At 42.3% G+C, this 21606-nt stretch overlaps 1 protein-coding gene across 6 annotated transcripts; it reads left to right on the plus strand.

Annotated features, from left to right (window-relative positions):
* ldb1a (LIM domain binding 1a) lies at positions 1-20605 on the plus strand. 6 transcript variants are annotated; one of them, XM_080016355.1, is made up of 11 exons: positions 1-102; positions 10650-10752; positions 12184-12228; positions 12422-12497; positions 13273-13375; positions 13483-13655; positions 14295-14417; positions 14577-14654; positions 14773-14896; positions 15719-15876; positions 17097-20605. In XM_080016355.1, exons 1-11 carry the CDS (start codon positions 75-77, stop codon positions 17319-17321), a joined length of 1236 nt encoding a protein of 411 aa, XP_079872481.1. In that variant the 5' UTR covers positions 1-74; the 3' UTR covers positions 17322-20605. The 6 variants fall into 6 exon arrangements, with proteins under 6 accessions (XP_079872481.1, XP_079872482.1, XP_079872484.1 ...); XM_080016356.1 differs by having other exon boundaries at positions 15719-15870; XM_080016358.1 differs by having other exon boundaries at positions 15719-15870; positions 17993-20605.
* Positions 20606-21606: the final 1001 nt, after the last annotated feature.

The raw sequence follows: 21606 nt of genomic DNA on the forward strand, positions 1-21606 counted from the left end.
GAATTAGCCCATGCGATCAGCGTGTGGACTGAACGCAGCTGTTTTGTTCCAAGCAGAGCCCAACATGTGAGAAGATGTCTGTTGGAGGTTGTGCTTGCCCCGGTAAGTGCCATCTCTACTCTCCCTCTCTCTCTCCCCCCTCTATCCTGGCTACATATCCCTGTCTTCAATGTCTTTATTCTCTTTATCTTTCCCTCTTATTTCATTCCCTCCCTCCTCTCTCTCTCTGCTCAGTACAGCTGTCAGTAAAGGTGACTTGTGTAAAAGTGGTGTAACTCAGCCTCGGGCCTTAGTGTCAATCTGCGTGTTGGTTTCTCTATAGTGTGTGTGTGTGTGTGTGTGTGTGTGCGCACATTGGTTACCAATGTGTCAACTTTGGTAACCACTGGTAACTCTCTCCAAAATCTTGAGTCAATCCCCTCAGCTTGTGTGTTGGTGGGTTCTCCTGTGAATACTGCCGCATAGACAAAAACCCTTTGATTCCAATTTCTCTATCATTCACTCCCCACCCTGCCTAATTTTCTGTTGGTGTGGTGATGTTTAAAAAGTGCTACTTTCTGAGGGACGCCATGAAGGAGCGTTCTCAGTGGGCCTGTACATGCTGGTCTTTAGGCGAGTGAAATGTTTTGGTTAGTTTTATCTGCAGATCTCTCGTCTGGGAGGATTTTTCTCCTCACTTAGGAGAGCACGCAGCCTCCAGAGACACCTGGCTTAAGGGCTCGTCTGGTGAATAGTTGGGAACTCACATCACAGTACCAGCAGACCAGCACCCACTGCACCGGGGGAGGAACAGACAGAAATTGAATCGCTGTATCCACTCCGGGGACACTAGAGAGGGTAGATTGAATTAGGGTATCAGTATCTTTTTAATGCTCATGCCTGGATTCAATGGCGGTATCAGTTGAAATTATATTTGAAAGGACTCTGTTTTGATATTCTGCTCTCCCATCTCCTTGATATCTTTCTTTCTCACACACACTCTTTCTCTCACTCTCTCTCTCTCTCTCTCCCTTTCTCTCTCTCTCTCTATCTCACACACACACACTCTGTTCTGTAGTGCTTCACTCGGTCTGTTGAGAGTCTTAACAGTGGACCAAAGACTTTTAATGGCATCCACATGTTCTTGAAGGATGCACGGCGAAGGAGGTCTAGCAGCACATCGACAACGTGCTTGTGGCGCACAAATATGATCGCCAACGCACACAACGTGCACACGTTATGCGTTTTTACACAGAAGCATAGCGCTTGCAGGATCGTGTTGGGGCAAGTTTAGCACAGGGGAACTCTCAGAACTCTACGAAACCTTTACTTTCAAGGGCTTTGTGTGTCTGTCTGTCTGTCTGTCTGTCTGTCTGTGTGTGTGTGTGTGTGTGTGTGTGTGTGTGTGTGTGTGTGTGTGTGTGTGTGTGTGTGTGTGTGTGTGTGTGTGTGTGTGTGTGTGTGTGTGTGTGTGTGGTGTGTGCGTGCATGTTTGATGTCATTAGTTGAAGGCTGGTTTGTTTACATTCTTTCAAGATGGTGGTGGGGGCCAATACTCCCCCTTCCTTTGCACAAGGTGTATTGGAGGCAGGCGTCACTTCAGCACTGTAGTGTATCTGTGGTGTGGATGCATGTAGCCAGCATGTACTAACTAATGTGCGACAAACGGGGAGAAATACGTAGCACAGCACTGTGTGTGTGTGTGTGTGTGTGTGTGTGTGTGTGTGTGTGTGTGTGTGTGTGTGTGTGTGTGTGTGTGTGTGTGTGTGTGTGTGTGTGTGTGTGTGTGTGTGTGTGTGTGTGTGTGTGTGTGTGTGTGTGCATGTATTTGTCGTCTTGTCGTTGAATTTGTCCACATCTCCCTGACACTTGCTGTCGCTGCGACTGGACTTTGAATGAGCCTCGGAGAGCCTTTAGTAATAGAATGCCAGAGATCTGCCCTAAACTGGTGGAGCAATCACATCCTTTTGTTCAGACTAAGTGGTAAAAATAGATTGCCTGTGAGCTGAAGTCACCCCCCCCTCACATCTCCACATACACACGTTCACAAGCATGCTCGCTCTGCCCGCCGCTCTCTCACCCATCTCACTTTAATCCCCCCCTCCAATTTTCCAATTTCTGCTTCCCCAATCTCGCGCTCGCTCTCCCTCTCTCACGCCCGTCCTCATCCCCATTCTCCGTGCTGATTGCAGTAGCTGTGGCATTACCTCATGCAGAAAGTCACATGGCTCCTGATTGGAGGAAAGTGACTTAACACAGAGCCAAGATGGCAGCCACACAACCAGCGCTGTTTTGATTACTGTTGCACAATAACAAGACTGTCCTCGCCTCACAGGCTCAGCATGGCAATGCCTCTTTCTTTCTTTCTTTCCTTCTTTCTTTCTTTATTTCTTTGTCATTTACTTCCCCCCTCTCTCTCGCTGTCTTTATTACTTCTTCATTTGCTCCCCCCCTAATTCTCTCAGATCTGGTTTGTGAGATCGGATCAAAATGGCTCCGCACAAAGGCAGCGGGAGAAGGAATGCGTGGGAGACAGAGATGTTGGGGAGGCATGCAGAGAGGCAGAGTGGGGGTGGGGTGAGGGGGAGGGGAGTGAGGATGCAGAACATTGTGATGTCACATCTGCTTCAGGAACAGAGAATGGCAGAGGAAAGCTGGCATGTGCCACCCAGCCGAAGGGGGCGGGGGGTCGGATCAGAAATTAGAGGGGAAAAAAATGGCACGAGGAGATTTTTTTGGGGGGTGGCAGAAGGATAGAAAATACATACATCAGAAAATGCTTTATTCATGAGCAACAGGGAGATGGAAATGCTGGTTGTCAGAGCTGGTTATGACTTGAGTGTGGGTAACAGCTTACAGTGAAAAACAGCCAGCGTCATGTCAAACATGGAAAAGCATAAACACAGCCAAGCCGAGCAGTTTGCTGCTTCATCTAGTGTGTGTGCGTGTGTGTGTGTGTGTGTGTGTGTGTGTGTGTGTGTGTGTGTGTGTGTGTGTGTGTGTTGGGGGGGGTGGGGGGGGGTGGGGGGGGGGGGCTGTTGGTGTGGATCTTTCCCTTTTGCTTTTAGGACTTAGCTCAACCATTTTGGATGTCGCACAATGTGTGTTCAGTTTGCACTGTCTATTGATGTTTTCTGCATGTCGTCATAGGAGCTAAAACTAGAACAGTATGGTTACCCCCCCCCCCCCCCCCCCCACACACACACACACAGGCAGACACACGCGCAGACACACACTACCTCCCACTCTCCCTCTTTTGATATCATTTTTTTCCTATCACTGACGCACACTGTCATGTTAACTTCCCCCTGTCGAGCCACAGTAACATCCAGTGCAGAGAGACGGCTGCGGTGTGTTTGTTCTGTCTGCTGCCTTGTTGCCATCACTACCAGCGAGCTGCCACGGCTGCTGCTGTTGGGCTTGTGTTTCCACAATGCTCACTGCTCAGGTAGCAACAGGAAGACCAACCTGATACTTGTTAGCAGCAATTCGATCTGCAATGGTGGCCAATCATTACCTGGAGAGTTTATTTTATTATTTTTTTTTACATAAACCAATTGGATCAAACTATGAAGACGCAATAAATTACGGAGCATGGGTTATAGCCAATTCAGTGTTCTGCCCAACGACCATGGTCACTGACTTGGACTACTGGCAACTACCACTAGGGGCACTGAAGCTGGTGGTCCGGACCAGTTAGTGAGAGGTCTGTGGCGTGGTCTTTGTGGTCCGGAACAGTTAGTGAGAGGTCTGTGGCGTGGTCTTTGTGGTCCGGACCAGTTAGTGAGAGGTCTGTGGCGTGGTCTTTGTGGTCCGGAACAGTTAGTGAGAGGTCTGTGGCGTGGTCTTTGTGGTCCGGAACAGTTAGTGAGAGGTCTGTGGCGTGGTCTTTGTGGTCCGGAACAGTTAGTGAGAGGTCTGTGGAGTGGTCTTTGTGGTCCGGAACAGTTAGTGAGAGGTCTGTGGCGTGGTCTTTGTGGTCCGGAACAGTTAGTGAGAGGTCTGTGGCGTGGTCTTTGTGGTCCGGAACAGTTAGTGAGAGGTCTGTGGAGTGGTCTTTGTGCCCTTTGCAGAGCAGCATCTCCCTCTGCTGGAGGAAACTGCAACAGGGTCCTCCAGCACTGCAACCAGCTGCTCAGTGGTCCGTCCCTGGTCCTGATCCACCGCACACCTCCTCTGTCTTATCTCCACTTCTCCCTTCTCCCTCCCTGTGCTACACTTTTGTAAGTTATTAATGCATTGTTTTTGTTGACAGAGACAAATAAATTAACACCACAAATCATAATATTTTGTCGATGAATTAAATTCTGTGGTCGATTCGGCCTAGATTGTATTGTTATTGTTGTACAGAATTTTGAAGTTTGTGTGAAGATGGATAGATAGATGGATGGATACTATAGATAGATACTATAGATAGACGATGGATACTATAGATAGATACTATAAATAGATGGATGGATACTATACATATATATATAGATAGATAGATAGATAGATAGATAGATAGATAGATAGATAGATAGATAGATGGATACATACTATAGATAGATACGATAGATAAATGGATAGATACTATAGATCAGGGGTCGACGGTATATGGCTCGCAGACAATTTAGAGCTACAATTTTTCATCACAATTAACAAGTAATAAATAATTATTCTGTGTCATTTTAAAGTAAAACAGGTAAGAGAAATTACAATTTTGAAAATCAAATTCAAAATATAAATGTGGCGGAGAAAGGGGCGTAGTCAAGCACCGGCTGCGGACCACAGAAAGTCTCCGGGGCGCCTTTTACTCGGCGCCCTGCCCCTCCCCGGTCTCTGCTCAGGCGCCACTTGTGGGAGTCTCTGCCCACAGGTAAGGGTTTAGGGAGGGAGACGGAGTCTTTCTGGCCGTGGTGCGCCGACATGGAAAGAGTTTTATTGTTCATTTCAATATGCGGCACGCAGGCCACAATTATATATATCACTGAGGATTATTATAATAATTGTGGATAATAATGATCCTCTTGGGCGCAGGAGGAATTGCGTTCCACTGCTGGACTGCTTACGAGCCCATGCGCCGATCCCCTCTGTAAGAAACTTTAATAAAACTCCCTGCCTCGAGTCGGACCAATCAGTTGAACACAAGTGGACAGAAATGGAAACAAATGTAATATGTAAGTGACAAATAATCTCTTGAACTTGAACTTGAACCTGAAGACCAGCTGATTCTTAAAACTTGGAAAGAGCTTCCCGTCACATAGCACACACTGCAGTGTGGCGGTATTGCCGTATTGACCATGTTTGGCTCTCCATACGCATGTGAGCAGTCTTTCTCGCATCTGAGAAACATTAAGACCAACCTACGCTCACGTTTAACTGATGGAAGACGCCTGCATGAAGCTTAACCTCACTACGTATGAACCAGACTACAAGGCCATCAGCAAAACCATGCAGCATCACACGTCGCATTAATGGTAAAAAGTATTTCATTTATTATTCGTTAGCTACAGTATAACAACAATATTATTAAGAAGAACAAAGAGACATTTATTATATATAGTGCTTTTTTAAGTACTCAGAGATGTTTTATACGTTAAAAATGTATGCCTTACTTAAACAATGCACGCATTAAATGCCTTCAATTTTATTAAATGTATTTCCTTGACTCACAAGGAAATACATTTTGAAATATTTGGCTTTTATGGCTCTCCTAGCCAAAAAGGTTCCCGACCCCTTCTATAGATAGATGGATAGGTACTATAGATAGGTACTATAGATAGATACTATAGATAGATAGATATGGTAGATACTATAGATAGATACTATAGATAGATACTATAGGTGATGGATGGGTACTATAGATAGATACTTTTGATAGACAGATCCTATAGATACCGGAGATAGATGGATAGATACTATAGATGGATAGGGACTATATATAGATGGATAGATACTACAGATAGATACTATAGATAGATGGATAGATACTATGGATATACTATAGATAGATACTATAGATGGATAGATACTATAGATAGGTACTATACAGTAGATAGATGGATAGGTACTGTACATATGTACTTTATATAGATAGATAGATAGATAGATAGATAGATAGATAGATAGATACTATAAATAGATAGATAGATACTATAGATAGATGATGGATACTATAGATGGATACTTTAGCTAGATAGCTACTATAGATTGATGGATAGATACTATAGATTGATGGATGGATACTTTAGATAGGTACTTTAGATATAAACTATTGAGAGATACTATAGATAGATGGATAGATACTATCGATAGATACTATAGATAGATAGATAGATACTATAGATGGATGGATAAGTACTATAGATAGATACTATAGATAGATATATAGATACTATAGATATATAGATTGATACTATAGATATATAGGTAGATGGGTATCTACTATTGATAGATACTAAAGATAGTTCAGTTTAAATGTAAAACAAAATATCTTGAACTTTCAGTGGAATGGTTAAATTTTTATGTGATTAAATGAACTTACATCAATTAATTTCATACAATTACACAAAACATGCATGGACAGATATTCATCCGGACAACAAAGACAGTAATAGTCCACTGACCACTGAGGACCACAAGCTTCTGCGCCCCCTTGTGGCAGTGACCAGTGGTCCGTATAGTGACCACAAGGACTGCACATACTGTATGTAGGCTATAGAGTAAGAAGGAGGAGAGAGGCTAAAGCCTACCTAGATAAAAGCATACATTTCATATCTGTCTGTCTGTCTGTCTGTCTGTCTGTCTTCAAACAAACTTTCAAATTCTGTACAACAATAACAATACAATCTTGGCCAAATTGACCAAAGAATTTAATTCATAGACAAAATATTATGATTTGTGGTGTTCATTCATTTGTCTCTGTCAACAAAAACAATGCATTAATAACCTACAAAAGTGAAACGCATGGCCGAGGGGGAGAGAAGGGAGAAGGGGAGATAAGACGGAGGAGGTGTGTAGTGGATCAGGACCATGTGACCAACCTCTAAGCAACTGGTCCGGACCAGGGATGGACCAGGTACGGACCACTGAGCAGCTGGTTGCAGTGCTGGAGGACCCTGTTGCAGTGTCCTCCAGCAGAAGGAGATGCTGCTCTGCGAAGGGCCCTCTGTCCCACTCCATCACATGTCCCTCACATGGGACCACCACTGTGACGAAAATAAGGCCAAGGGTTCTGTCCAGTCAAATATTGCATTTTTTATGTCTCCATTCAGGACCGAGTGGGTTGAATGAGTTAGTTGAGATGAATCAACTGACAGTGCCCCCACGTCAGCTCTATAAAATATTTTCATTTTGACTTTCGAGTTGAGACTTGAGATTATTAGTATTCAAACCATTACAAAGAAGCTGGAATATTAAATGCTGTATTACCTATATGATGAAGACTCTCATACAAATAGGGCTCGGCGACAAATTGAAATTGTTGTTAAGCAATATTATCACATTGTGATCAGCAATTCTATAGTCTATATTAATAGTGATTGAGAATGTATTAAATCTATCTATCTATCTATCTATCTATCTATCTATCTATCTATCTATCTATCTATCTATCTATCTATCTATCTATCTATCTATCTATCTATCTGTCTGTCTGTCTGTCTGTCTGTCTGTCTGTCTGTCTGTCCGTCTATCGGCGATACATCAATATATTATTGATATTGTGATATCAATATTAGATATAGATATCGTCTGTGATTTGATTATCGTGATATTGTGATATAGTTTAATTTTGTCTTTGAGCCTGCATTACAGTAAAGTTATGCATTTTTTTATTTTTTTCTGAAAGTCATAGACTGTTGACTACTACTCATATCTTTCTTGTGTTTAATTACAGTCTTAGATCTCATGAAAGCACCAATAGTCATCCCCTAAATATCGCCAAACCATTGATAATGATGTAATCAGTGAAAAATAATATTGTCATATTGGATTTAGTCAATATTGGCCAACCCTATTATGTCAGGGTTATTACACACACACACACACACACACACACACACTCTATCTATCTATCTATCTATCTATCTATCTATCTATCTATCTATCTATCGGTTCTATCTATCTATCTATCTATCTATCTATCTATCTATCTATCGGTTCTGTCTATCTATCTATCTATCGGATCTATCTATCTATCTATCTATCTATCCATCTATCCATCTATCCATCTATCCATCTATCTATCTATCTATCTATCTATCTATCTATCTATCTATCTATCTATCTATCTATCTATCTATCTATCTATCTATCTATCTATCTATCTATCTATCTATCTATCTATCTATCTATCGGTTCTATCCAGCGATCTATATTGTAGGGCTAGTGAAGTGCTGCAGTGGCCCTGTGGGGGCCGCTGGTTGTTGGAGGAGGGACCGGGGCCTGGTCTCCTCTGGAGGCGGGGCCAGCAGACATTGTCTCGGGCTGCCAGGAACAAAGACTCTGCTCTGGAACATGTTCAGCGGTAGACCGGATGGCACCATCCCATGATAAATGACGTTTAAAGCGTGCGGTTTGCGACGGCGAAGCATCCTCCGGAACCGGTAAAAAACGACGCCCCGTTGTTTACTCTTAATCTTGTTTCGGGGTATTTCGGACCGGGGAGGACCGTGCGGTCCTACGGCGCGGAGGATCCCCGCAAGCCCGCAGCTCCGGCCCGCAGAGCGGCTGCAGCAGGACACCGCGCTCCGGTGAACCTTTCTCTGCAGGTAAACTTCAGGCTGCTGGGGGATCTGGCCCGATTTGGAGAGGAATGCGCGAAAAACATAAATAAAAAAAAAACAAGTTGGGTTGAATTAAACTCCAATGTCCACGAATGGCGACGGGGTTTGAGCAGCAAAAATAGCTCAGCAATGGCATCCGTCCTATGCAAATAGAAATAAACGCGGCCCTCGGCTTGTAATGCATGCAGCCCTAGTTCCTTAACAGTTGGGATGGAAGAATATATATATATATATATATATATATATATATATATATATATGTATATGTGTGTGTGTGTGTGTATATGTTAAAATTTTCACTTTCATTCATTTTACATTGTTTGCGTTCTTCTCCCGCACACTTTGCTGTAGTCATACAGACCAGGGCTTGGGTGATAATTAGAAATAAAAAAAAGTGGAGTGGAGTCATTGGATCAACCTATATAATAACCTGTATGTGTTTTCTCCACTCAAAATGTGCATCTGGATTTCTCAATTTCAACTTGAGAACGCCTCAAAATATATCAATTTCACGAATTCCAGCAATTTTTAAGTTGTTTCAACGACTCAAAATGTTCAGTGTACCAGGGTCTGCTGTGTTTTCCCTCATCCCTTTGCCAGAGAAATCTTTCATGTCACAGGTTGCCCATGTCTACAATATCCATTTGTCACTTGAGTTACTAGGTTGTAGTCAACATCATCAGGGCACAGTTTTCACCCCCTTAAAATTGCCACCAGGAGGTTCCATAAATAAGGGTACAGTCTGCAGCAATATGCAATAATGTGCAATGTAATAATACGGGTGGATTATTACATTGCACATTATTGCATATGTATTTCTGTTCAGATTGTGTGTACGAAGTGCTCTAATCAAAATGTGTATATTTGATGTGTGGTCAGTGTTTTTTTAAATTTTTTTAAATTTTAATTTTTTAAACAAAGAGTGTCTCAGAAGTTTACTTATGGTACAACTAGATCGAACAAAGGCTTATTGGTCCGAGGTGAATGGTGTCTGGGGTGGGTGGCTGTTGCTGTGGAGGGGTGGGCCTGGAGGTCATAGGTGATGCATAGAGAACCATAGAGAACCACCCCCCCCCCTATCTAAGAGGATGTTCTGGAGTGTTCCTTGAGTAGAAAGGTTTAAAAAAAAAAAGAAGAAGAAAGTAACTGTAGTTGGAAAGTGGTTGGAAACCAGCGAAAATAACGCATGTAAGCACGGTCATTAAAAACCGTACTCATCCTTTTTCCTCATTCCCTCATTTTATTCACAGTCACATTCATTTCCTGGCTCTACCTCTGTAGTGGCCTCTCCATTAATCTTGTCGTTCAGAACTGCAATGACCTGTATATGCAAAATTAGCCTACATACAATAGCTGTGACTGCAGGGGTCGTGGTATTGGAGTGTTGTTATTATTATATATATTTTCAAGGGACGAGGCTGTGTTTGTAGTGGAGATGTTTCATTATGAATGGCTTATCCGGACAGACAAGAGTTAACAGCCAGGGCAGGGAGGGAGGGAGTGGGGGATGGGTGGAAGAGCAGCAACCAGAGGGGGAGGCACACATACACACACAGACACACACACAGCATTTGAGATCACATGAGATGGGGCTGTATGTGAGAGAGGAGGGTTTGCTATAATGAGGCCGATACTAGAACACAAAGAACATGCCGGGCCTCGACTATCCACAATCCACAGTGAGAGTGGATTCATTTCACTGTTCATTTTAGGACTCACTGTTTTTTATCTTTATGAAAAGCGGCAGTTAACTGCTTCGGCCAATGCATTTTAATTTGTCAGGAAAAAAAATCTGTACTCGTCAGATTATGTAGAATATGCTGTGATTTGAACTGTGATCTAAGTCTTTAAAATTCGTAATCTCCTCTAAATCACTGCCCCCCCCCCCCCCCTTGTGTGCAGGCTGTTCGTCAAAGTCATTCAAGCTGTACTCCCCTAAGGAGCCCCCAAACGGCAACACCTTTCCCCCGTTCCACCCAGGCGCCATGCTGGACAGAGATGTGGGGTAGGTCTGTCCCTGAAATGCCACGGGAAGTTGCAGAGATAACGATGAAGTACATTAAATGTAATAGGACCTAATTTGGAGGTACAATACAACCACATAACCTAAAGGGGACTAGAGTCCTTACCATTTGATTGTCATAAAACATGGTGACAGAAATTCACCCTCAATAGATGGTTTTTGATTCTGTTTTTACTGTTTAAAAACCTGTAAATATCTTACAATTTCCGGGACCAATGCCAATCTAAAGAAACAATTTATAAAATGTTTTGTAAATCTGCCTTTCAAGAATGGAAAGCATGTAGAACTTAGGAATTTTTTTTACTATTATTCATTGTAAAATGCATTTATTTTCTAAGGATAAATAATCATATGCACACACATCGATCAGCCACAACATTAAAGCCACCACTAATATTGTATAGGTCCCCCTCGTGCCTCAAAACAGCTCTGACCCGTAGAGGCATGGACTCCACAAGACCTCTGAAGGTGTCCTGTGGTATCTGGCACCAAGATGTTAGCAGCAGATCCTTTAAGTCCTGTAAGTTGTGAGGTGGGGCCTCCATGGATCAGGCTTGTTGTTCCAGCACATCCCACAGATGCTCAATCGGATCAGACCCTAACCTCGACCATCCACATGATGTAGGAGAAAACCTGATCCATCAGACGGACCCACCTTCTTCCATTACTCCATGGTTCACGTTCATGTGCCCATTGTAGGCGCTTTCAGTGGTGGACAGGGGTCACCATGGACACTCTGACCGGTCTGCAGCTACGCAGCCCCATATGCAGCGAGGTGTGATGCACTGTGTGTTCTGACACTATTATCGCAGCATTAACTTTTTCAGTAATTTGTGCTGCAGTAGCTCTTATGTGGGTTCAGACCAGACGGGTTAGACTTCGGTCCCCACGTGCATCAATGAGCCCATGGCCGCCCATGACCCTGTCGCTGGTTCACCGGTTGTCCTTCCTTGGACCACTTTTGGTAGGTACTAACCACTGCACACAGGGAACACCCCACAAGACCTGCCGGCTAGCCCATTTTTCCTGCTTCCAACACATCAACTTCAAGAACTGACTGTTCACTTGCTGCCTAATATATCCTAATACACCCCTTGACAGGTGCCATTGGAATGAGATGATCAATGTTAGTGTGTGTGTGTGTGTGTGTGTGTGTGTGTGTCCTTGAATTTAAATTCCCTCCTGTTATATTATGCTGTACATTTTTTTTATTTTTTACAGTTTTCTATCTCTGTTCATCATATTAGATTTCATATTAATGTTCGATTGGACAAACATACAGATACAGTGCATACACAGATGGACAAACAAGCATGTGACAAATGGATCCCTGAATCCCTATTAAAGACTCATACTTCCATACGTCCATGCAAAAGATTTCTGAATATTTTTTTATTTCTATGTATTCTCCAGGCCCACACCCATGTACCCTCCGTCGTATATGGAGCCTGGAATGGGGTGAGTGTCTCTGAACTGTGGTGGAGCTTTGTGCCTCTTAAATACAGTTTTCATGCTATTTATTCACACGTGCCTCCCCTTGGGCATGAAGGCGCGGCAATAAATTAGACTGTAAATTCACTACAGTCAGAAGTCTTTTGCGTTGTGGGTGGACTGTCGGGTGTTGGTTGAATTCCCCCTCGTTGTGTTCTAGGAGACACACGCCATACGGGAACCAGACAGACTACCGGATATTTGAGCTGAACAAGAGGCTACAGAACTGGACGGAGGTGAGGCAGCGACGGCTTTTCACTGAGACTCATTTTAAGGAGGAAGAAATTTTAAGTGAGATGGATTATTATTATTATTATTATTATTATTATTATTTTAGTATTATACACAAGATTAGAAAGGGCAATTCACAATAAATAATTCTGTGACAACTACTCAAGAGACAGGAAATACACTAGGGGGATCCACCTGTCATTAAAAGTATTGAATATATTCTGTATATGTCTTAAATTGTCTCTTATTCCATTTTAATGGTGTTACATTTATTGCTTCTTAAGAAAAAACCTGTTACATATATTAACCCAGAAATGGACGTTGAGAATAAAAAGTTAGCCAATTATTCAATGATACTTGGAGAAACCCCGTAAAATGCTTTGTATGTTTAACATACATCTAATCATCAACATTACTGTCAAAACAATATTAATGGAATTGGTCTTTTATTCAGGCATTTTAGTTTTTGTTTCACTGCATGTTTTGTGCTGATTGACTGGAGAGAATATATTGGTAGCTTCGGGATAGGCCCGTCCAACTATTCATGGGTTATGTTTATGAAGTTGTTATCGAGAAAATGATCACTGATAGTCTGATTTAGAAATAATAAATATAGTTCATATTTGAAAGAAAAAATATCACTTTTTCCATTGGCATGTACTTTTTTAAGCAGAATCTTATTTTCCCAGATGGAAGCAAAAAGCATTTTTAAGTGACGTGCTTCATGACAAATGTTCTTGTTAGGATCGAAATCTGAATCTTCTTCTTTTTCTTTTTCAGGACTGTGACAATCTATGGTGGGACGCCTTCACCACAGAGTTCTTCGAGGACGACGCCATGCTCACCATCACTTTCTGTCTGGAGGACGGCCCCAAACGATACAGTAAGATGAAAATAAAACGTTGATTTTTAATTGTATGTTCATAATGAGGGGGAGCCTACTTTACTTCAGAATTGTTCAATCATTGTCTGAAACATTTCTGTCTGCAGCGATTGGCAGGACGTTGATCCCAAGGTACTTCCGGAGTATCTTCGAGGGTGGCGCCACTGAGCTCTTCTACGTGTTGAAGCATCCGAAGGAGTCGTTCCACAGCAACTTTGTGTCCCTGGACTGTGACCAGTGCACCATGGTGACGCAGAACGGAAAACCCATGTTCACACAGGTATGGAGGCATTACCACAGAATAACCTCTTGTGCTTCAAACTTTAGCTCCAAACTCTGCGTTGATGGATGGCTACTTTAGTCATTCCTGCAGAGGGAAATTGCCACGTTAACGACAACTCATATAAAAACTCAATAATAATTATGAAGTAATAAGAATAAAAATTGCAAAAAGGAGATGGCAATTGTGCAGTAAAGTGAAGAAAATGCTGAAAAATTGGCAATTTACAATAAACCTCAAAATTTGACTAGAAGATGGAGAAATGTGAAAATAGCCTAAAAAGTAACAATAAATAAACCTAATATGAAACAATGAACTATTAAAATTTGGTAATACATATAAATGTAAAACATAATTTAAATGATGAAATACACTTGAAAAAAAACAGACAATAATACAACCTAAAAATGATCTTTAAAATAGAGAAAATTGGCAACAATATAATAAACTTAAGTTATCTCAGAAATGAGCAATAATCTAAACCTAAACATTGACAACTGTAGCAGCTCTAGGAGCTCAAACCCGAAGCACAGGGACAACTAGCGCGCTGGATTGAGACGCTCTGCTTTCGACCAAACACATTCTTTACTGTTTACCCCGCCGCCAATGGACTGATCTCGCTTTCCTACTCTGGTCCAGGTCTGCGTGGAGGGCCGTCTGTACCTGGAGTTCATGTTTGACGACATGATGAGGATCAAGACGTGGCATTTTAGCATCAGGCAACACAGAGAGGTCCTTCCCAGGAGCATCTTGGCCATGCATGTGAGCGCGTACACACACACACACACACACACACACACACACAAATGGCATAGAACGCACGCATGCACGCACGCACGCACACACATCAGCAGAGTAGGATCTTGGTGTTGTTTCATGGTTTTTATTTATCATTGATCTGGTTTTTATGATCATATTCAGGATCCCCAGATGCTGGACCAGCTGGCAAAAAACATCACAAGATGCGGCCTGTCCAACTCCACGCTGAACTACCTCCGTGTAAGCATGCATTTTTATGTTGATGCTTTCAAATCGATTAAACTTTTTTTTTTTTTTTTTTTTTTTTTTTTAAGTTGTTTTAACAAGTTGCCAATGCCTCTTTTACCTGTGGATGCAGCTATGTGTGATCCTGGAGCCCATGCAGGAGCTGATGTCCAGGCATAAGACCTACAGCCTCAGTCCCAGGGACTGTCTCAAGACCTGCCTCTTCCAGAAGTGGCAGAGGATGGTGGCACCACCAGGTAACAATGACCGTACACACAGTATTTATATCCTTTAGTCCTTTATCAGCTAAAAGCCCCACACATTGAAAGTTATGCACATGGCTTTAACATAAATGTTCATCGTTTGGCCCAAAGAATCCCATAGAAATCCTCCTCCTATAAGATAAAATAAAGACACTTTATTAATCCCCGGGGGGAAAGAGCCGTGTTGAGATTCGCAGCTGAGGTGAATTACTTTTGTCTTGCATTTGACCCAAACACCAAATTCAATCACTCCTGACAACTTGATTTTCTCTCTCTCTCTCTCTCTCTCTCTCTCTCTCTCTCTCTCTCTCATATATTCTCATATGAACTAGCAATAATGTTCAATTATTGCTAGTATTATTACTACATCAGTAGTAGTGAGAGTATTATTACTACATCAGTAGTAATAATACTATAGTATAATAATTGGGATACAATATAAGGTATAGAAATACAGAATATAATTGGAAATATCAAAATTCAAATAGTGTATATAGGAACAGTGTGGTAGCAGTATAGGAGTGAAAAAGAATGGCATGATACGAATATTAACGGCAATCCTAATAACACAATCCTAATAATAACAACAATACGCCATGTTGACTGTATGTGTACATACTGTATGTGTCATTTCTTATCTTGTTTTAATGTCTTTCTTGATTGCACCGTTTTTCACTGCTGTAACACCTGAATTTCCCCCTGGAAACCCATCCTGAAATGAGACATGGTGGAGGACGGAGACGCTGAATGACCTTGTCGATGAAGACGCGTTTGAGTAATCCACGTGTCTGGTTCTCTGTGGTTTCTCCCCCACAGCCGAGCCGGCCCGACAGGCACCCAACAAGCGCCGGAAACGGAAGGTGTCGGGCGGCAGCACCATGAGCTCCGGCGGCGGTGGCGGAAACAACAACAACAACAGCAACAGCAAGAAGAAGAGTCCCGCCAACACCTTCGCTCTCTCCAGCCAGGTACCTGTAAGCACACCTTCTCTGTGAGCTCTTAGCAGGTCCAGGGCCAGTGTAGCGCAGGGCACAGGCAGAGGGGGCAAAAAGCTACTTCCAAGACTATAGGAAGCTGTTTTTATTTTTTATTTTTTATTTTTTTTAAGTATGGTAGGGGGTTGCCAGTGGTTTTGGGTGTTTGTCCTAGTGCAGGAGGAGGTCCGTCCAGTATTAGGCCTTAGAGGACAAACTATGTTGACGTGGGTTGTTGAGGCAGGATTTGCAGTTTAGCGGCTGGGGGGGGAGTGGGGGTGGGTGGGTGGGTGTTATCTCAGTAATTCCATAGAGGAGGAGGAGGAGATTTATTTATCATTTGCAAGCCTCCAAAGGCCCCCTGATGTGAGCCGGCGATGGGCAGCCCCTGGTCCTCTGGGGCCACAGGCTCATGGGATTTTTTTCTTATCTTTTTTTCCTGCGCAAGGGGAAAGGAACCTCTGCATGACAGACACGGATGCTGGCTTGTCCTCGTGGAGTTTGCGGGGCTGGGGGTTTAGAAACTCGTTCTCTGATTCATGGTCAGGGACACTTTGCTCTGATGTTCCGTTTGGCAGCGCAGGGTTTCCTATTTTTCCTTTTTTTTTTCTTCTGTATATCTGCTTGATTTCTACCGTTCAGAATCAGAGCACACCAGTCACAAATCTCTTGCGTTGCTTGATTGCGAGAATGAGACCCGAGGTGGAATGAAAACCCTGTGATGAGGCACTCGAGGACCAGGGATGTCCACCGCTGGCCAGGAGGGAGGCCCCCGAGGCTCAGTTCCCGGTGCGGGGGGCAGGGCGGGGAGGCGTCATGGCCGTATGAAGTATCTTGGTCGAGGTTGAGGACCTGTTTGAGGCCAGAAGAACAACAGAACACATCTGGCTGCGATGGGGTTCAGCAGCAGTTTACTGATTTTAACTCAAAATTGGATTTCACTTTGATTTGTCATGTCAGCTGTTGATTACACCAGGTCCTTAAAGGGGCAAAATAAAGATATGAGACGAATGGGGGACAGTTTGAGAGTAGAATCTGCTAATTCTCTTAATAATCAGAATTGAACCTAGTCAGGACACAGTCATTTTTTTAATTTAAATTATAATTTTTTTTTTTTTCCTCAATCAACAATTTTCAATTCCATCCGTGCAGTCAGTAATTCCGCGCACCCCCCCTGTAATACAGGGATAATGTGTACCGGCCCTTGCTGTCCCCTTTAGGACGTGATGATGGTGGGGGAGCCCACTCTGATGGGAGGGGAGTTTGGTGACGAGGATGAGCGTCTGATCACGCGGCTGGAGAACTCGCAGTTCGATGGGGCGAATGGCCTGGAGGATGAGGACAGTTTCCACAGCTCCCCTGCGCTGGGGGCGCACTCGCCCTGGAACAACAAGGCGCCCTCCAGCCAGGAGAGCAAGAATGACAACTCCCAGTCCTCCCAGTAGAGCGCTCGGCCCCCAACCCCCCAACCCCCTGTCCCAACTTGTGAATCTACTGGAATTTGGCTGAGCCGAGTGACTTTGAGGGGCAGTGTAGAGCACTTGGACGCTCACTTTGGACGCTTTGATTGTGTTTCTATCTTTTTATTTTTGGGTTTTTAAACTGGAGGGTTGATAAATAGCTCTGTGCCACCGGGTTGATAACAAGACGGAGGGTTTTGAACTTGCTCTCGCCCCCCGAGTCACGGAATCCACCCCACTCCCTTCCTCTCTCTGTCGCTCCCTCACATTCTCGCACGTGCTCAGTGGCGCTTGGTCTTGGTGTCCTCAGCTCCGGGTGGCGGGACCGGACCACGGTGGCTTGCGTGTCCGCCTGCCTGTGTTTTCGTGTGTGCGTGCGAGCGTGTTCTCCGTCATTTGAGCTGGGTCCCGAGTGCTCGCCATGGCGACCCTGTCAGCGGGTTCTTGTTCCAACCTCGGGTCTCTCCTACGTGCGTTTCCATGACGACGCACCCCTTGTTTCTGTTGTGCTCTTGTCACGGGGTAAAATGCTCAGCTTTTATTTCATCTTTTCTCCAGGCTGTAGAGACTGTGTGCACTTATTAGTGTTTAAATTCAATTCAATTCAACGCTTCATTTTTTTATTTTTTAAAACTCCCAATTATTTGTTTTTGTAGGACCTGGTTGGAACAAAAACCTGTACTGTGCCGGAGCTTGAGGACCGGAGTTGAGAACCACTACGCTAAATCTTAACACACACACACACACACACACACACACACACACACACACACACACACACACACACACACACACACACACACACACACACACACACACATTCACACACACAATCACCCACAATCACAACAAAACACACACACAATGACTCACATTCACAACAACACACACAATCACACGCACACATTGTCCCACACATACACTCAGAGGTACTGGAGGGAGTCAGTGCGCACCGTGTCTGGACCAGAGCATCAGATGCTGCAGGAGTGTGTGTTTTTTGTTATTGTTTATTTTTATGTTCTATGTTTTCAATTTTGTTTTTAAGTTTTTTATTTTTGTAAACAATTTCTTAAAAAAAAATAAAGACAAGAAAAGCAAGCAAAAAAAAAAAAACACCCCAGAATATTCTTTGCACTGTTTTCCACAGTAACACCGATCTATTTTTCTTAATATGAATTGATGTGGTGTTTTTTTTTTTTTTTTTTTTTTTCTTTTCTATAATTTGTAATGTATGTAATAACGGTAAACCATCTTGGAAAAAAAGATCTGTTGGAGAAACAATCTGCGATACATAAATGTTATGCTGTATTACTGTTGGATCATTGTTATTGTAATGGTTATAAACTTCCACCCAAGTCTATGCTAAATATGTCATGAATCCATGTCAAAAATCACAGCAACACACTTTCAGGAAGACCAGTGGCTTGTGTTGTACGAACGGATTTCTCCATAAAGACAATTTGGGTGCGGGTCTAAAACGCAGAAAGCAGTATTGCAGAGACGTGAACTACTTTCAAAGGCGATCTGTGGGAAATTTCCTATCTCTCTATTTCATCGTGTCAAGAGGCGGCCATGCATTGGGACATTCACGTTAAATATGTAATGAAATGGCCTTCAAATTGACTTGGAACCAAAATGTCTAAATGCTGAATCACAACTACACTGTCCACATGCGGTTTAAGCCCCATGTGTGTGCATCCTCGGTTGTTTGCATAGTAGGAAAGCCATCAGTAGAGGGGGATATTTTGTGATTCTTTAATGCTGCACCACACATGGTCTCGGTACAAAACACTGGACACCGTTTCCCTGCGCTGCCTACACTCTGAAACCCGGTTCGTAGTCTGTTCCGATCCATCGTCTTGTCATTGCGCAGATACTTGCTTAGTCTTTCAACGTTTATCTGGGGAGTCTTCTCTTTTAGGACAACACGTAAAGATCAATTTGCTACTTTAACATTTTCAAAAGACAATTTTGACAGGATTGTAAAATAAGAAGAAAAGAAAAAAATACTTTTTGTATTAAGTTTCCCAGGAATGTTTTTAATCATAATTGAGAAAGCTGTAAACCAAGGAGCTATGTATAAGATTGTTAAGATAATTATAATGCTATGCTGTTTGTTTATAAAAACATTTTTTTTTTCTCCTCCCATTTTCCTCATGTTCACATGTCCGTGCTTGTATAGTTTAGCGAGTAGTTTTTGTAAGTTATTCTATGTATCCTCTCAGAATCTTGAGTCAGTTTTATGTAAAGGTTTTTTTTTTCTTTCTTTTTTTAAGACAGATTTCAAAGGGAGTAATCATGGATGAGATGAATTTGGCCTCATTTTAGCAGACTTATTTATTTTTCTACATATTGTGATTCTGTTTTGGGCCCAACTCAAATGTACAATCCCCATTGCCATGCTTGAAGGAGGCAGACAGAAAAAAATATATACAGTTTTTAGTTAATTCTCCATCCACCAGCTTTATTCACCGAGGTTATTACTTAAAGGACTCTATCTTTTAACACAGCGGCCAGATTTATTGCCAGTTTCTGCCGGTTTATCGCTGTTGTAGGCTTTCACTATATCTAACACATTTAAATTAGACTAATTACCACATATAGACTATCATGCTGAACAGTGGATGGTGATCCTCAGATTGTATTAAAGCCTCTGTATTACCTATAGAAAAGTGGTATGAGTTGCTTTATCAGATTAAGAGGAAGTCCTTAACTGATAAACATAAAAATGGTTTACAAATTTGTTAATAATAAAAAAAGACTTAGTAAAAACAAAAGACTTTTCACTTTTAAAGACCCATTAAATGACATGTGTTTTGGGGTGAGGCCGGGGTTTACCTAATACACACCAGCATAATGATCATTATCCTCAGTTTTGTCTTTCCCGGACAGTCACCAGGGGCCTCCTATAGCACTGACAAAAGGCCAAACAGGTGCCCCAGACATTCTGGCAACCCTTCCCATGCAGAGATGCTGTAAAATTCATATTTGGGGTGTGAGGGTGTTGTCTGAAAACTTTTTACCTTCACGTTAAGAACTCAAATGACTCCTCTGTCCCAAATCTAGAGCAAAATTCTTAGTAATAGGCCCCAGTTCCCTGAGCATACTATTTAGGGAATGTAGTTTATCAGTTGAGACAGAAATGAAACCGCGAAGCGCCCATAGCTGGTTCCTGTAGCGCCGCGTCACAGGGCGATTCTATATATCTATATATTTTGCCTAGTTTCTGTCATTGATAATTCATGTATGGTATCAATAAAAAACATAATTTTCACTGAAGAGTCTCATATCCTTTAATGAATGCATGTGATGAGTGTTTTTCTTTGTTTTTTTTTCTACAGTGAAAGCCTAAAAATGTCTGCCAGAAATATTTACTTGGTGAAAGCAGCCGAAAGTAAAGAAGAAACTAATGTTAGGCTTGAACATTATGGCCACAGTCAGAATAGAATTCAATGCATCACAATGGAAACTTTTCACTGGAATTGAGGATATATTTTTTGGCACTTACAGCCGTTTCAACTGAGGCCTATGCAAAATGTTATTTTTTGTAATCAGATACAAATTACATTGGCAAGGGAGAGTTTCACATTACATTCAAGAGCCTGTTCTACTGACACCCTGTCATACCCATTGACCTAATGGCTTTTACACCAAATTAGGTATTAGAGAAGTTCTTTCCAACCAATTTTCTTATTCGACTTAAAATAAATAATGGAATTGATCTCTTGTGTTGTAAAATCAATATTGCAAGGCTGCACTAATTAATGGAATTGATCAGCTCCAGCAGAACAGCAGCTCTGTGTCCATCCCAGCAAGATAAAGTTTCACACTGAAAGTGGAAACCATTAGTAAGTGGTGATAAAAGGTTTGAACATGTAGGTAGGAAGGGGAAAGAAAGGAAAGGGTTTTTGTTTTTTTAGATTTGGTTCTTGACGAGTCACTAAGTAAAAAAAAAAAGTAGTTCAGTTGTTCAGTTTTTTCTGAATCTTTTTTCATTTGATTCAGTCGGTGAATTCCAGCATGGTTGAGCGTGGGAATGACCTGAACGATGAACCAGGGTAGGAAGAGTCAGTTTGGCTCTGTGTTGCGAATGGAAGGTATTCATTTTGATAGAATGCAAACTGTGGGTAGACAGATACTTAGATAGATAGATCTTAGATATATATATATATATATAGAGAGAGTGAGAGATAGATCATAGATATGTACAAAGAAGTACTGTAGTTACAGTATCTCATCCTCCTTACTTTCCACCTCTGGGTGATTGTGG

The sequence above is a fragment of the Zeus faber genome (assembly GCF_960531495.2).
Source record: "Zeus faber genome assembly, chromosome: 16".
NCBI lineage: Eukaryota > Metazoa > Chordata > Actinopteri > Zeiformes > Zeidae > Zeus > Zeus faber.

Bases quoted from the DNA above. Each gene is read 5' to 3' on its own strand.
- ldb1a (XM_080016355.1), top strand. From the start codon at position 75: ATGTCTGTTGGAGGTTGTGCTTGCCCCG. The intron at 13,656-14,294 runs GTATGGAGGCAT...ACTCTGGTCCAG, and splicing joins GAAAACCCATGTTCACACAG to GTCTGCGTGGAGGGCCGTCT. The intron at 14,418-14,576 runs GTGAGCGCGTAC...GATCATATTCAG, and splicing joins GGAGCATCTTGGCCATGCAT to GATCCCCAGATGCTGGACCA.